This window comes from Hippocampus bargibanti, linkage group LG09 (genome assembly GCF_051943395.1).
Source record: "Hippocampus bargibanti isolate YZ-2025 linkage group LG09, ASM5194339v1, whole genome shotgun sequence".
Classification (NCBI taxonomy): Eukaryota; Metazoa; Chordata; class Actinopteri; order Syngnathiformes; family Syngnathidae; genus Hippocampus; species Hippocampus bargibanti.
Window position 1 is genome coordinate 6,462,656 of NC_142742.1, and position 17,750 is coordinate 6,480,405.

General features: G+C 42.0%; 2 protein-coding genes across 2 annotated transcripts in view; one reads left to right on the plus strand and one right to left on the minus strand.

The window, feature by feature from the left end:
• The window catches only part of mnat1 (MNAT1 component of CDK activating kinase), a 46,846-nt gene extending 39,080 nt beyond the window's left edge, over positions 1-7,766 (minus strand). Inside the window, exon 1 of the mRNA XM_089004250.1 lies at positions 7,565-7,766. Within this exon, the coding sequence (XP_088860376.1) occupies positions 7,565-7,653 (89 nt within the window). The 5' untranslated portion in view covers positions 7,654-7,766. The remainder of the gene's footprint in view (positions 1-7,564) is intronic.
• A 1,244-nt stretch (positions 7,767-9,010) lies between these two features.
• On the plus strand, positions 9,011-16,877 carry six4a (SIX homeobox 4a). The gene is made up of 3 exons (XM_089004994.1): positions 9,011-10,579; positions 12,460-13,130; positions 16,087-16,877. The coding sequence occupies exons 1-3, from the start codon at positions 9,846-9,848 to the stop codon at positions 16,677-16,679; spliced, it is 1,998 nt and encodes a 665-aa protein (XP_088861120.1). The 5' UTR covers positions 9,011-9,845; the 3' UTR covers positions 16,680-16,877.
• The last annotated feature ends 873 nt before the right edge of the window (positions 16,878-17,750 follow it).

A 17,750-nucleotide genomic window follows, 5' to 3' on the forward strand; every position in this document is an offset into this window, starting at 1 on the left:
TGCGTCTATTTAGGCGGGGGAGACTTTGTAAGCATCTTCAGCTTTAGCAACAAGCGCCTTGACTTGACTCGTCAAAGGCAAAAATCTGCCGCAACGCCATATTGGAGGGCACCCACCGATGTCTATTTCTAAGCTTGCCGACACCATGTCCCAGGGCGGTTATTGCTGAGTGAGGGCTCCTCCCTTCTCTCACCTGTCCTGCTCACAGCTCCAGGCTGCCCTATCTCTCCATCTGCAGCTGTCAGCAGGTCAAAGGAGGTGGTGGGAAAGCAGACAAAAAAAAGAAGGGCCCGTCCATGTAAGAAGCCTCCCAAAAGTGACAAGTAATTTTGGCTAACGTTGCCGTTAGATGAATTAAAAAGTACAGTGAACATCGACTGATGCGGAGGGAAAGAGCCCAGAGTCATCCGCATTAGGTTAAAAGCCAACCATATGATTGATACACAGTGTATCGTTTTATAAGTCTCACAAAATGCATGTTCTCATTTTCACTCTGTCAGAGAAATGAAAGGCTATGATATAACAACTCGCCCATTCCTTCAAATAGGAAGAAAAGCATGCAAGGTTAGCATAATCATAATCGAATCAGATAAGAACAAACGTCCATTACCTTCATGCAAACATATCATGCGAAATTGATGAGAACATTAAACAACATTTCTATGCGACTTTTCAACTCTTTTCTTTATTTTGGAGTGTCTGTCACACTTTTAAGACGACAGTCCACCTTTTCTGCTAAATTGCAGAAATAAAATCTGTTGATTAGATTAAAGAAAAAGGAAATGAGTGGGTTGTGTGTTACAAAAGTGAGATGTAGTGAAAGAGAGAGAAAGAGAGACAGAGAGAGAGAGAAAGAGAGGGAGAGAGAGAGACATATGGAGAGAGAGAGGGGGGGGAGAGAGAGAGAGAGAGAGAGAGAGAGAGAGAGAGAGAGAGAGAGAGAGAGAGAGAGAGAGAGAGAGAGAGAGAGAGAGAGAGAGAGGGAGAGAGAGAGAGAGAGAGAGAGAGAGGGGGAGAGAGAGAGAGAGAGAGAGAGAGGGGGGGGGGGGGTATGGAGAGAGAATAAGGGGGAGAGAGGGAGAGAGAGAGAGAGAGAAAGAGAGAGAGAGAGAGAGGGGGGGGATATGGAGAGAGAATAAGGGGGAGAGAGGGAGAGAGAGAGAGAGAGAGAGAGAGAGAGAGAGAGAGAGAGAGAGAGAGAGAGACAGGGGGAGACGAGAGGGTGACGAGAGAGGGGGAGAGAGAAATTGAGATCGAGAGAGGGAGAGAGAGGGGAGAAATAGAGAGAGGGAGAGAGGGAGAGGGTGGGGAGAGGGAGGGAGAGAGAGACAGAGAGAGAGAAAGACGGGGGAGGGAGAGAGCGAGGCGAGATGGGGGAGAGGGACAAAGAGAGAGAAAGAGAGGGAGCGAGAACGGGGAGAGAGAGGGGGAGAGAGAGAGAGAGGGATAAATAGAAGGAGAGAGGGGGGAGAGAGACAGAAAAGGGGAGAGAGACAAAGGGGGGAGAGAGAGAAAAAGAGATGTAGCAAAAAAATAGAGAGAAGGAGAGAGGGGGAGAAAGAGAAAAAGTGGTGGCAGAGATAGAGTGGGAGAGAGGGGGAGAAAAACAGAAAGGGGGGCGAGAGACAAAAAGGGGGGAGACAGAGAAAAGGAGAGATGGAGCAAAAGCGAGAGAGAGAGAGAAGGAGAGAGAGAGGCGAGAGGGGGGGGGGGGAAGAGAGAGTGAGAGAGAGAGAATTAAACATGGTGTAAATGCAAAAACAGTCGCGTTTTTTCCACTCTACTTAAGCACATTCTCCACCTCATCCTCATGTTGACGCATATCGCGATTGTACACGAAAGTCGTATATTCATTAAACCCATTAAAGAAATATATTTGCTTAAAAAAAAACGCAATATACTGAGAGGTGCACCGTCAAGTCAAGTCGGAGTTTATTTGACAGTGACCTTGAGTCCTACCTGCCATTACGCGCACAACCGCGCGACCTCAACAACCCGCAATCTTCGCTACCGCCAAAAATGACGCTCCATCCCAAGAGGAGGATTGCTTACACAGGAAGTTGAAAAATTACACCTCAGGAGATACTGGCAACCAATCACTCAGTGGTGGGCCGTCAGAGACAGCAAGGCCTTCTCTGCTGGCCTAACATAATCAGACATCATTATCATAATTATAATAAAAGTCAATTTCATTAAAAAAGTATTTTTTCTAAATATATATATAATTATTCTACATACTGTTTTCTTGATGTTGTATTATATCCATTTGGTTATGCTCCTTTCAGTGTTGTAGTTTTAGGTCAGAGTTTTTAATCCAATCAGAATTCAGCTAGCTTGTGTCGCCAGGCTGTATGAAATCTGACCGACGCCTTCAGAATCAACAGTGAGGGCGCCTGTGCGCTGTACATGAACGGGCACATGTAGTTGATATATAGTTGCGATAGCCAATCAGATAACGAGTTAACACAGTAAGGCCAGCTAGAGGGCCTCGCGTTGAACATGACATGTACGCGTCCTGTGATTGGATACTCACTTTACCTCAGCGGAGGCAGCGCTATGCAAATCAACCAAGCTACAAGAGATCAGACCTGGAAACTTTAGCAGAAAAACCAAGTATATCTACTCGCTTTTTTAACCCACAATGGCTGAAGGAGAGGACAATTCGCTGTCGCATGTATGCCTATTCTCAAGTACAAATGAAAAAGATTTGTTTACTTTTATTTTCAACAAATAGTTCGTTTTGTGAACGTCTTGTTGTTTTTCTTATATTAAACTGACATTTTGTAATTTAGCGTAAAATCTTGTTAAAGATTGCATATTCTTGGTGGACTTCATAAAACTTTGTGAACAAATGATTTTACATTTCCTTTTATTTTTAAGTGTTTGCAGTATCACGTATAGTGACAAGTTCTAATTGCTGATGCAGATTTATTGATGTGTAATTGCTCCGGAAAATAGCCTGTGTTGTAGACGATTAAGGTGATGCCACGCCCAGTACTGCGTGCGTGTGTTTTTGTAAATGATATCTCCAGCCGTTGTGTCATAAATTATGGTATTACGAGGGATATTTGTTCAAGTCGGACTAAGTAGGACTTCACTGAAGGCCTAGGTGTGAAATGCACGGACCGCCACTGCAACCATTTGATGGTGAATCACGCATATCGTGTCACTGAATGAATAAATAAAAAGCTGCGACTTGATGCTTTGACGTTTGACAAGACTGCGTCGATAGTTTTAACATGTTTTTAACTTCTCCGCTTCTCTCATATAGCCAATCTCTCATATACACAGCTGAAGCCAATGTAAACAGAAGCCGACGGGGGAAGCGGCTCCACGCTGACCACCTCAGTTAAAAAAAAAACGGGATAAGCTAGTTAAAATACAAAGTAACTCAATAAAAAAAACACACTTGGAGATGAGCGTTTTAAAATTTACAAAGGGCATAATACAATCAAAATATCAATCAACGTTCGATATATCAAATGACGTTAAAGGCATAATTCGACAGAATTTCATCTATTAACTCATTCACTGCCATTCCCATGTGACTTGGAGCGCCATTCCCGAATTTGTTCAGGTTTTGGTATTTCTTGCGGTTCGGGTGCCGATAAAGCGCTGGTCAGACCTCTGGCAATGTGTTTCCCTCCCATGAGGGACCAGAATTTGCCTTTTGTCCATGTTAGCGCTTTGTTACAATTTCATCTGTTGTTAAAGCGCCATATAAAGCAATATGTATGTATTGTTTTGTATTTTGTACAACCGCCTTCATTTCAAGCTCAGATAACACCAGATCCATGTAAGTTAAGAATTAACTCAGAATAAATTTCATTTCTGTTTCTGTTGGAATTTTAACTCATTCACTACCATTCCCAAAGGTTATTCCAGAATTGAAAAGTGTCACGTGCAGCGCCATTCCAGAATTTGTTCAGGTTTTGGTATTTCTTGCGGTTGGGGTGCCGATAAACAGCTTGTCAGACCTCTGGCAACTTTTTTTTTCCACGGGGAGGCAACATTTGCCTTTTGTCCATGTTATAGTAATAATAATAATACATTTAATTTATAAGCGCCTTTCAAAACTCTCAAGGTCACTTTACAGTCATAGGATAAGTCTTTCTGTGGGTGAGCAGCGGCAGCCATATGCACCAGCATTAGCGCTTTGTTACAGCTTCAACTGTTGTTAAAGCGATATATAAATCAATATGTATGTATTGTATTTTTTTTACAGACGACCCCATTTCAAGCTAATATAACTCCAGACACATACAACTTGTTAATTAACTTTTTTCTGATGAAAGAAGACAGTCTACACTTTCTTACGCTGCATTTAATGTTTATGTAGTCCTAAAACTCAATATTCTGTGGGTCCTGGATTTTGAGTGAAAACGACAAATAACCTGGCACTGGAGTGGACACATTTTTACACATCGTCCGGCAGTAAATGAGTTAATATTGTCTGTTTTATTTAAAAAAAAAAAATAACAATCACACACTTGTCACACTTTACAACTGGGCATCAATTGGAAGCTGTTCAGCAATCAGATAGAATGACTCGCCTCCATTTAATTAGGCATGACCGCATGTGTGCCGAAGTATCAAATCCCAAAGAACATGGGCCCTGGTGTCATCATACAAAGGTAATAAATAACACATCTCAGACGCCCTCGGTGACAGGATACAAAATGTGCTGTCGCTCAGTTTAAAATTAGACCGCGATCGTTGGAGAAGCTTGATGCTGCATCGTGTTGCGCTGCATTGCAATGCACTACATTGCATTGCCAGGGGTGGGAAGTCAACTCAACTCCACTGTTGAATGGACGCCAATTTAGCATCAGGTTGACAGTTATTCCAAGGAAGGACGACACAAGTATAATGAGGATAGGGGCGGTTACAGACTGTCCCTACCTTATAAATACCTTCCGAGCGGTCGTTCGTAAAGGTGAATTTGTTCGTAAGTTGCTTCAGTGGTATATTTTGTATGGAATGTATGTTTAAGTCAAACACTGAACGGGGAAGTATAAAACACAGACGCTCTAACATTTGTAAAATAACAGTGATCTTACGAACGCTTTAGCTCACGAACTGTTTGCCTTACGAGAATATAATCTTGGCGTACGAACTAGTTTTGGGCGGACAAACCAAACCACACAGTGCCACGGTGGCTGGTGGACTAGTTTTGGCCACCACCTTTCTTTGAGTTCAGACGTGGTTTGTTATCGAGTGGAGTACTTTTCCTATTATGGGACTGAAAAAGACCACACCACAGGCTTGCGTTAAGCCAAAGAGGACACAAAAGAAAATTACGGTCGAGCAGAGGAAGGAGATCAACGAATAACACGAACGAGGTGCGCGTTTGTGTGACTTAGCGTCCCAGTACCAGTACGCTAAGTCAACCATTGCTACGTGTGGCTAAGGGTGTTTCTGTGTTGTCTAAGCAATAGTCTCAGGCAAAAGAAGAGGTTGAAAAACTTCTGTTGATTTGGATTAACGAGACGCAGCTAGCAGAGGACAGTGAGTGAGGGTATTATCACCGAGAAAGCACAGCAACTTCACTCGGATATCATCGAGAGGCAACCTGGAAGTTCGTCACCCATTGACAACTACCATCACAAAGGTAAATAAAACGACTATATTTCTTTCATTACAATACAGTAGCACATTTCTTATACATAAAATAACGTATAACTTGTGTAGTTTTAGGGCTTATTTAGTATAAAATTATGTTTTATGGGGACCTCGGAACGAATTATTCTCATTTTTAATAGTTTCTTATGGGAAATAAATGTTTGGCAGAAGAACGTTTCGCCTTACACACACTTTCTAGGAACCAATTAAGTTTATAAGCTGAGGTATCACTGTATATACTTGGGTCTTCAGTAAGCTATTACTGAAGCTGCTGGCACATCATAACTGAATGACGTGCCAGCAGCCTTTACTTTTTGTTATCCATCGCGTCATCCTGGACTATCAACTGGGAAGAGGGATTTCCTCCCTGCTCACATACTCTACGCAGCCGATCGTAAGCGAGCTCGGCGGATCGGGCCTGAACTCGTTGGCAACATTTCAGCATAGCGCTGATTGGTCAGCCTTGGTGTTCGTCGTGAAACCTCAAATGTGTCTGTGCACAAAATGTAACTTACAGAATCTCTGTCCGAACATTTTTCGACATACTGTACCCACAAAAATGTTCATATGTAGCATTGTTCGTAAGTCGGGGAATGTCTGTATATCCGATACAGTACAGTTGGACAAAACATACAGTCATGTTTTTACTCAACGACTGCGCATTTACAAAAGCTTCTAAAAGTGTTCGAAACAGGACAATAATTAGAAGCGGAACATTGGACATAGCATTTCTGCAATGTTGTGGCACCATTCACTGGCATTTGGCATTTTTCATTGCCACAAAAACAGTTCCCCAATTCTCAGCCACTCAAGACAACTTGTTGCACAACAGTTCAGCCTAATTTATTCAGTGTCTTTTTATATGCAGCAGGTCTCAATAAGCAAAAAGGTGACCCAGCATTGGAACAACTTAAATTGCAACATGGCAGAATCCTTTTTTAATTTTCCGCATGCGGGCGTGTCGTTAGATTATACAGAGACTGACCTGATGACAAAGCACGGCCACTCCACGATGGAGCAGTCAATAACTAAATAGTATAGGGGGGTGAAAAGATGCTCTCATAAGGCTGCCCCGATTGTTGCTTACGTGTCCCCTTTAAAAAAAGCTGGTACACAATTGACAAGGTTAAATACTGAAAAGCGCCAGGCAAACAGATTTTAATGCAGAAAATTGCTGTGTCAAATTGTGTTTCATGTAACTAAACGAGGTAACCAAAACACACCTGTCATTATGATACAGTGCAGTTGTACACCGCTAATGTACTGTTAAATTAACACCTGTCTAACAATGAAGAAAAAAAGAGGATGTTTTTTCTTTGTGCAACAAACAGGCTGAACCAAACGCCTATGCACATAGGGGGAAGAAAACAATATTTTCAAGAGACACAATTGTCAACATTCCATCCACTCTGAATATTTTGTTAATGATATTGTGGGAGGATTGTGCATAGTGTCCGTGTGTGATGGTTAACATATGGTCACACTCCAATCTCTGCTATTGAAATAAATGTGGTTGGATGAATAATATGGTGGTTTGATTTTGTTTGCGTTCCATCCCTTGAGCAAGGAATAGAACTCAAACTACTAAGCGTGTAATTTACGCGAACTACTAAAGGTGTAATTTAGCAGTACATAATGCCAAGCTTTGTGGTTGTCACAACTCGACAAACAACTATTGTGGTTATCGTGATAATAATCATCATTCAACTCGAAAGAAATCAACGACTGAGTTGCAATCGTTTTTCTGTTTGTTTTTTTCCCCATTATCAAAACTCAACATTCGCTGACCATAACACAATCATTTAATCGTGTTTAAGTAATCACGTTAAAATTGTTATTAATGCTTGATGTATTGATGAGTATTGATTAAATTGGCTACTAGAACAGGGTAAATGATTTTGTTTTTACAGTGAGTCGATGTAGTCAAAGTGTAAATACTCACAGCGTGTGTCCACACACGTTCACCATCAGCTTGAGCGAAGGGTTCCTGTATTTGGTTGTTTTGCATCTTGGACAGCCTTGGTCGTCCATTTCGTTCCTCGTTAACTACAAAATCTTGACGATAAAGAAAAATAATGGCAAAAACTTGCAACGACAGTGCTCACATTTCCGGGATGGGACTCTTGTGCTTCATCGGATAAGGTCCGACCGGAAACGAATAACAAACGTTCCTCCTTCCTCTGGCTTTAAAATCGTAAACGGACTTCATCTGTAAGAGACGCTTAACTGTAATTTGACACAGTTCGTGTTGTTATGTATGGTTTACATTCCCTAAGAGATTATTTTCCGAAGTGCTATTGAAACGTTATGCTCAAACGAGGACTTTCTGGCGCATAATAAACGAATTGATACATGATTATGGCGTTTATTAATAGCTTCTGCCACACTGTACGAAAACAAACGCATGACATTATAATGGCTGTCTTTTTCGTGACTAATGCGTTTCATTATATTTACTCAATCCAATGAGATGAACGATTCTGTCATTTTCTTAAAAATGTTGCATGTGAACTATTCACGACTGATATTAACGTGATCAACAATTCACATGAGTTTTTGTGTGTGAAGTTGGGTCTTTTCTTCACTGCGTCATGTTCTTGTTTTTTTTTATTTGGTGCCCTTAGCTAAATGAAAAGGATCGAATCAATATGTGATATACAAGAATGATTAATTGAAGTTTTACAACCACAATAATAAACATAATGGTATACATGCATTACGTGTGTCAATGACATACAGTAATATAATTTTATAGACGCATATTTTTAAATCATCAAGTGATCACATTAGCTTGCGTAAGAGTACCTAATAAAGTGATTCCATTGAATTTGATTAAGAGGAGGGGGAATAAATAAATTTTAAAAAACAAGTTCTCTGAAATTCTTATTCCAATTTGGATATTTTTATAGTTTCATCACCATAGCACAACTGAATACGTGATTTTGTGTGGTAATATTTTCCCCTTGTGTTTTTACGTTTTTTTAAATGTTTGCACTTGACAAGCCCCCCTTTTTTCGGGGGTTTGGGGGGTATTTTCAGACAGGCCAGACCGCAAAAAAATCTGCGAATACATTAATCCCCCCGACTTTTTACCCCATAAAATATTGAAATTATCGTGTTCAACCGAAAATAAGCATCTGATCAAACAAATTAAACGAATGAATGGGTGTAAGGCAGAGGTTCACCACAAATAATGCATTCTCTAAGTGCAACGCCAAACCTATTGTCACTCAAAAAAATATTTATGCTACTTACGATTCATTTTTATTTTTCGTAAAAGTTGAATCCGTGCTTGGAATTTTATCAGTCTTTTTTCACTTCTACATAGAGTGTTTTGCCACCTATGTTACTACAATTGACTACAGGAACTACCCAGTTGGTTGTCAGGCATTATGCTTGCCGGTTTTATCAACATGTTTTTAACAAATCATTTCAATACCTGTCCACCTTGGCTAATAGTTGCCATTATGAATGATTACAATTCCAGTATAAAAGTTGCAGTACGTCGTACGTTATTTGAAATGATAAAAAAAACGCTAACACAAGCGGAAAAGCACACTTTACTGCGCATGCGCACCTTATGCTTTTATCTATCCGACCGGACGCAGCGATAAAAAAAATCGATTGAGGATCACTTTTACTGGTTTGCCGTTAAAATCGTAGCATTGTCGTTCACTACAATCAGTTAAGACGAACTGGATTTGAGCCAAAATGGTTTTGGTGAGATCGGTTAACACTTGTTTCCGTATACAAGTTGTAGTACGTCGTACATTATTTGAAAGGATAAAAAAAAACGTATACAATGCGGGGAAGTTGACAGGCATGCCTTTCACTCGTCTCAAACTCATTCCCACGCTCGTGGAAGTGCTCATTTTGTACAGACTGGACAGTACAGGTGAGCTCGTTAGGACAGTGGAGTTTGCATGATTGACAGCTGAAAAGCAAACAGCCTCCGTTTCCCCAAGGCTCCTCCCCCTAAACTCGGCCCTCGTCGGCCAATAGGATGGCTGTTCCACGCATAGACCTGAGCGGGTCTACTTCCACTTGCAGTCGGCGTGGAGTAAAAAGTCACGTTGGGAGGCGAGAGGGAGAGAGAGAGAGGGAGCGAGAGAGAAGTATCTACTTACAGCTGCTGTCAGATATTCGATCGCCTTCGCATGGCGAGGAGGTAACTTGATCGAGTTGGGAGGAGGAGTGACCAGGGGAGCCTTGACCCAAAAAAAATGTCTTCGTCTTCTGCCGGAGAAGTCACACGAGCAAATGACATCAAGAGGGAAAATGTAAAAGAGGCGAACAAACGGGAGTGCATCAAATTTGTAGCGCTGGAGGCGGCCGAATTGTCCATGGAGCGAGCGGCGCCCAACGCGGAGACGGTGCGCGCGGAGCTGCTGGTGAGCGCCGCCTCCTCGCTGGCCTTCTCCCCGGAGCAAGTGGCGTGCGTGTGCGAGGCTCTCCAACAGGGGGGCAACGTGGACCGCCTGGCCCGTTTCCTTTGGTCCTTGCCCCAGAGCGATTTGCTGCGCGGTAACGAAAGCATCCTGAAAGCTCAAGCCCTCGTCGCCTTTCACCAGGCTCGCTATCAGGAGCTTTACAGTATTCTGGAGAACCACAGCTTCAGTCCATCCAACCACACCTTCCTGCAGGATCTGTGGTACAAGGCCCGCTACACGGAGGCGGAGAAGGCAAGGGGGAGACCTTTGGGCGCCGTGGACAAGTACAGGATCCGGCGAAAGTACCCTCTCCCGAGGACTATCTGGGACGGCGAGGAGACTGTCTACTGCTTCAAGGAGAGGTCTCGGAACGCACTGAAAGACCTGTACAACCAGAACCGGTACCCTTCTCCTGCCGAGAAACGCAACCTCGCCAAGATTACGGGACTTTCCTTGACCCAGGTCAGCAACTGGTTTAAGAACAGGAGACAGAGGGACAGAAATCCGTCCGAGGCTCAGTCCAAAAGGTGAGGAGCACCATATCATTCTCCAATTCACAAATGTAGTTTTGTGTCAGATTTTTTTTAAGGCAGACGTCATAAAACGGGTGGAAAAAAAGATCGACTGTGCGAGCACGTTTGGAGTGTTTTGAAATATGAACTGGTTGCCATTCAGATCCGGTTTCAAGTGTGGCGTGGAAACCAACCATAACGCTCATAGACACACGGTACACGTTTGAAGAGTTACGAAGTTGAATGAGGGGCGGATTTAAATCAAACACGTTTAATTTGAGTAATTCGTTATTTCTCGAAGAGCGAGCGAGATTGTGGAGACAGACAAGAGTCAACAATGTTATTATTGTATCCCCGAATGTCTGATGTCGGTCTGCCTTTCATGTGGCTCTGCGTGTGTGTGTGAATGAGAGAGAGAAAGAAACATATTTTGCCTCACACAATAACACACACACATAAAGAGACAAAAGATGGCCACCTGCTAAAATAAAATATGCCGTTTATATTGAGTGGAAACCGCATTTGTGTTATCTGTTCCTGGAGGGGTAATAGTATAGGAGGTGGAGGGAGGGGAGGGGGGTTAAGAAGTTTTGCCCTATAGAGGGTGGGGGAACAGCTGTTAGAATCAATCTTAGGACAGCAGGCTATGAATTTAAATAAGATAACTGTATTGCATATAGTTTGTTGTTTTATAAACGCAAAACTGATAACATGTTTCATTGAAGTTGTTAAATTAGGGTTGCATTTCAAGTAAAGTAAAGGCCGGGAAGCATTTGAAGCCTTTTGTTCTGAGTCCTACCACTATGAACAGCACTGCTGGCTGTTTTTTTTTTATCACACTAGAATTTATTGCGCCAAATGGTTGCATGCTTGTTGACGCTGGTCGTCTCTCCATGAGACAAGAGGGCAATGCATTCCCAAGCACAGCCTGCTCTTCAAAGCTGTGTATAGCCTCATAACACAACAACAATCATGATCCAAAGTGGCTCATGTGAACAGCGAAGGAAAACAATCTATATATAAATACTGGGTATATATAAAAGAAAAACAAATATAGTAAAATAAAATTAAGGAAGATGATTTTAAAAATATTTAAGTACATCCAACGAAAGCAATAATTACCCCCCCCCCAAAAAAAAAAACAATAATCAAATTATACTTCAGTTGATAAAAAATACATTTAAAAAATGACATTTGAAATTGACCAAGCAACAAAAAATTTACAAAATAATTTAAAAAAATGGCAGAAAAAAATTAAATCAATTATTTTAATTATTTGCTGTGAAATGTAAATTTCTCCACTGTGAGACTAATAAAGGCATATCCAATCCATCCAATCCAATCCAATTTTGCTTGTGTTCGTTGAAAAGGAAGAATTTTAATTGATTTTAAGGATGTTTAAAAATACTCAAAAATATACATGTATAATCGTTTTTTATATTTTATTTATATTACTTTTATTTTACTATATACTGTATTTGTAGATAGAGAGAGCTAGCTATCTACCTAGCTATCTACCTAGCTAGCTATCTGCCTTGCAAAATGTTTTAGCTAGCTCGATAGCTGGCTCGATTGCTAGCTCGCTTGCTAGCTCTATAGCTAGCTCGATTGCTAGTTCGATAGCTAGCTTGATTGCTAGCTCGATAGCTAGCTCGATTGCTAGCTCAATAGCTAGCTCGATAACTAGCTCTATAGCTAGCTTCTTAGATAGCTCGATGGATAGCTCGATGGATAGCTCGATAGATAGCTCAATAGATAGCTAGATAGCTAGATAACTAGATAGCTAGATAGCTAGATTTATCAAATCAAAAACTGTGTAATAGACATTACAGTAAATCCGTATGTTATGGCCTTTGAATTCTTATAACTCACGTTTCATCGTTTGCCCCCCATAGTGAATCTGATGGAAACCACAGCACAGAGGATGAGTCCACCAAAGGTCAAGATGAATTGTCACCCAGGCCTCTCTCCAACTCCTCAGATGGTATCATCACTCATGGTACACTTCCAATTCAAACGGGGCCTCTGGACAGTGGGGTAGTCATCCAGCAAATCGGGGACATCAAAATGCCCGCTGGATCTAGCGGGGGTCTCTACAACGGAAGTCTGGTCCCTAATAATACCTCCTCGGCAACATTTCACAACGGCGGCTCGTCTTACCTCCACTCACCTGGGAACATCCTCTTCAACGGGCTGAATTTGGGTATTCAACCGCTGGCATTCAACACTCTGAGGCCATCCGGGGCGGTGCTGTTGGGAGGCTCCGGAGAGGACATGCAAGACAAAGGACTCTGTGGTTCTGCTGAGGATTCGTCCCTGCAATACGTCTCTTCCTACTCGGGCTGTGTGAACGGTGGGCCTGTGAAGCTGGAAGGGGTTCACACCGTGGCCGCCCAGAACGGGGGTTCTTCCGTGCTGACCTTCAGCTCCTCGCTGGGCGGCTACAGCCTAGTGCAGGTACCCAGTGGCGTTTCTGCCAGTGATGGAAGCTCGCTGCTTAACAGCGATGTGGGCCTTCCTCCCTTGCAGCTCTCCTCCTCGTCCTCTTCCTCCTCAATCACACAAGGTAAGGCCGATGAAAAATCACATTTTGGATCATGCTATATTTTAACTCATTCACTGCCTGATGATGTGGAAAAAAATGTGTCCACTCCAGTGCCAAGGTTTTTGTCATTTTCACTCAAATTGCAGAACCCACAGACTTTTAGGACTACATAAAAATTCAATATAGCGTTAGAAATCTTAAGACTCTCTTCTTTCATCAGGAAAAAAAGAGTTGATCCATAAGTTACATGGATCTGGAGTTATGTGAGCTTGAAATGGGGGCGGCTGTACAAAATACAATACATACATATTAATTTATATCGCGTTTCAACAACAGCTGAAGCTGAAACAAAGCGCTAACATGGACAAAAGGCAAATGCTGCCCCCTCGTGGAAAAGAAAAAAAAGTGCCGGAGGTCTGACCAGTGCTTTATCGGCACCCCAACCGCAACAAAATTCAAAACCCGAATAAATTTTGGAATGGCGCTGCACGTCGCACTTTTCAATTCTCGAATAAATTCGGGAATGGCAGCAAATGATTTAATAGATGAAATTCTGTCGAATTATACCGACAACGTCATTTGATATGTTGAACATTGACGGATATTTGGGTAGTATTATGCCCTTTTTAACTCATTCACTGCCAAACTTATGCAAAAATGGGTCCTCTCCAGTGCCAGGGTTTTTGTCAGTGTCACTCGAATTCCAGGGCCCACAGAATATTGAGTTTTAGGACTACATAAACATCCAATGCAGCGTAAGAAACCTTAGACTCTCTTCTTTCATCAGAAAAAAAGAGTTAATTCCTAAATTATATGGGTCTGGAGTTATATGAGTCTGAAATGAGGGTGGTTGTCCAAAATACAACACAATACATACATATTGGTTTGTATAGGGCTTTAACAACAGCTGAAGCTGGAACAAAGCGCAAACATGAAAAAAAATGGAAATGCTACCCCCTTGTGGAAAAGAAAAAAACATTGCCAGCCAGAGGTCATGGTCAGTGCTTTATCGGTACCCAAGCATGAAAAAAATAAAACCCGAACAAATTCGGGAAAGGCGCTCTACGTCATATTTTCAATTGCAAAATAAATTCTTAATAATAATCATAAATATAATAATAAATAATAATAATAATAATAATACATTTCATTTCTAAGCGCCTTTCAAAACTCTCAAGGTCACTTTACAGTCACAGGATCAGTTTTTCTGTGGGTGAGCAGCGGCAGCCACATGCACCAACGTTCACTCAACCCAGAATAACTCAAATAAATAAAAAGCTAGCTAGATAGCTAGGAGTTAGCTAATAATCACTCAACCCCGAAGTAACTCAAATAGATAGAAAGCTAGCTAAGAGTTAGCTAATAATCACTCAACCCGGAGTAACTCAAATAGATAGAAAGCTAGCTAGCTAGCTAATAGAATGCTAGATAGCTAGCTAATAGATAGATAGCTAACTAGATAGCTAATATGTTTCCTGACTGAAATAGCTAGCTAGCTATATTGCTAATAGCTAGCTCTCTAGCTATCTAGATAGCTAATAGATAGCTTGCTAGCTAGCGAGATAATATGTTTCCCGACCCGTCCAGTTGCGAATGGCTGAAAAGTGGCAGCTTTAAAATGCTAATCTCCAGATGTGTTTTTTCACTGAGCTACTTTGTATTTCAACTAGCTTATCCCGTACAAAACACAGCGTGAGGAAATCAGACACACACTGCCCAAAAACAAAAAGTGAGGTCTGCTTCTTTGAAAAATCCAAAAAACAAAGAAAAGCAAATCACCATCACTCATCATTGTGGCACTCTTGAGCTTAGTAGCGAAAAACATGGTTGAGGCAATCAGAGCCCATGAAATGCACTAAGAGGGAACAGCCAATATGCTGTTACAGCACTTACTTTGACATTGAGCAGAGTAGGAATTGAAAGCAAAAACAGAGACTGTGGCTTGCTGTTGAGGCATAACAGACTCAAGCTACAACAAGGCGATGTGTGTGAGACGCACAACAGCTGCCTTGAGGCCGAGGCCTCTCAATCAGACACACACACACACACACACACACACACACACACACACACACACACACACACACACACACACACACACACACACACACACACACACACACACACAAATACAGTGATACCTCGGTTTAGAAACACTTTGGTTGACAACGAACGTTAAATTTATGAAAATTTTACCTCGGCGTACAAACTTTTTTTGGGATACACACGGAACTGCCTCAATGAGCCGGTTCTTCTAACAACAAAATGACAACCGACTTGTTTTGGTCCTCTATTCCCCACCCGCAGTCTTAGATTAAAGCCGCGTGATTGGTCAAGAACGCAGCAGTGAGGGGAGGTGGTTTAAACATTAAAGAGACAGGCAGACAACAGTGAGATACTTTCAACTTTGATAGTTCAAAGGCAGAGGGGTTAAAATATCCCATCAATCAGGCTCCACAAACAACCCGCATAAGCCATCTGTACACTTAATGCAAAAAGCTATCGACCCAGCTGAACAGAACACAATTGATGAGGAACTAGATAAAATTATCACAGAGAAAGCACCTTCAAGGAATCATTCCTCAAGATGGTGAAAGAAGAAGGTTACGTTCCATCAAGCCATCAACGACCATCACAAGGGTAAATAAAACGAATTTATTATACAGTACAGTTTATTTCTTTAATTATAATACCATAGCACATTTATTATACATAAAATAAGGTATATTTTTTAAGGCATAGCAAATTAGAAAGTAGAAAATTATGTTTTATTGGGGACCTGGGAACGGATTATACTGATTTTAATGGTTTCCTATAGGAAATTATTTTTTGGGATACACACCTTTCGCCTTACACACTGTCGGGGAACCAATTAAGTTCGTAAGCCAAGGTATCAATGTATATAAATAATATGGATTTACCGCCGTGCACCAGAGGTGATGTCAGCATTGATGTTTTGTCTGTGTTCTGGCCACAGGTACAATCGCTCTGAACGACGTTGCGGTGAGCTCGTCCAGCGAAGACTCCTTTCAACAGCAAGACAAGTTGTCCATGACTTCGTTGCACCATAGCACCGTCCTCTACAATATGACCAGCCAGTCGCCCATCAAGAAGGAGCCTTTGGATGGAGGCGGCTACTCCTCATACCACCACGGGCTCCACCTGGACCCGAGCGGACAGATGAGCTACTCCACCCCGAGCTCTGAAGCGGCGCCATCCAGCCAAGCCCCGGTTTCCGCCAGCGTCGCCACAACGTCCAGCCCTGAAGTCTACACCACGCTAACAGTTAGCGGGCCGCTGATGGGCCAAACGAACCTAAGCGGTCACCACCTGCAGCCCGCCGAATATCTCAGGGGACACGAGGTCCGGGCGCCGCAGTCCTCGCATCTAATGGGCCCCTGCATGGACAACGAGTACATGAGGCTGTCCGAGGACAAGGTGGGCAACACGGGGCCAGGTGGCGTGACTGACATGGTGCGGGCCATGTGCGGCGACATGGAGGCCGTGGAAGGGAAGGAGCTAGCCAAACTACAGACAGTGCAGATGGATGAAGACATGGTTGACCTTTAACCTCAAAGTAAAAGCACTCAAGTCCATGCGAGCAGCGATAATATTTTGTGTGTGCGTGTGTGTGTGATTTATTTGAATCATTAATTTCGTTGATCTCTTAAATTATTTGATATTACTGTGTTGACTTCTGCAATGCACTCACTTATGACACGAGGCCTGTTAGCACAAGTGGTTACACACACACACACACACACACACACACACACACACACACACACACACACACACACACACACACACACACATATATATATATATATATATATATATATATATATATATATATACACTTACATCACTTACACATACAAACGCATACACATTCACATAAATATACACATACATCTACATACACACACACACACACATATATATATATATATATATATATATATATATATACACTTACACCTGTGCATGTACACATACGAACGCATACACATTCACACACACATATACATATATATATATATCATTTATAAGCGCCATTCAAAACTCTCAAGGTCACTTTACAGTCACAGGATAGGTTTTTCTGCGGGTGAGCAGCGGCAGCCACACGCGCCAGCGTTCACTCAATCCGGAAGTAACTCAAATAGATAGAAAGCTAGCTAGCTAGCCAATCGATAGCCAACAGAATATATTTATAATATATATATATATATATATATATATATATATATAATCCAGAACGATCTCTATTCTTCACACGGTATGTTCCAACGACTTATTGCAGCAGTCAGCAAATGTTGTTTGAGCCGTGTTTAAAAGTGCAGTTTTTACAGGCAACACCTGCTGCTTCCTGTTGAGTGGACTTGATTTGCCGAAACAGGTGCTGGCATGCCGCAAGTCACATGACCAGGATGTTCCTCCAAACTAAATGCGTCATGTGGGTCAAACCAAAAAGGTCATTCATAAGGGGGGTAGAAGGGAAGCGAATCGATGGAAGTGGGCCAGTTTTACTGAAGGACTTCGCACATATACGGACAAAATGTTATTCAATACACAAAGCTGCTCATTTCGGACTAAGTGCCCTTCAGTAAGCACCTTAAAATTACCTCTGGGGTCTCAAAG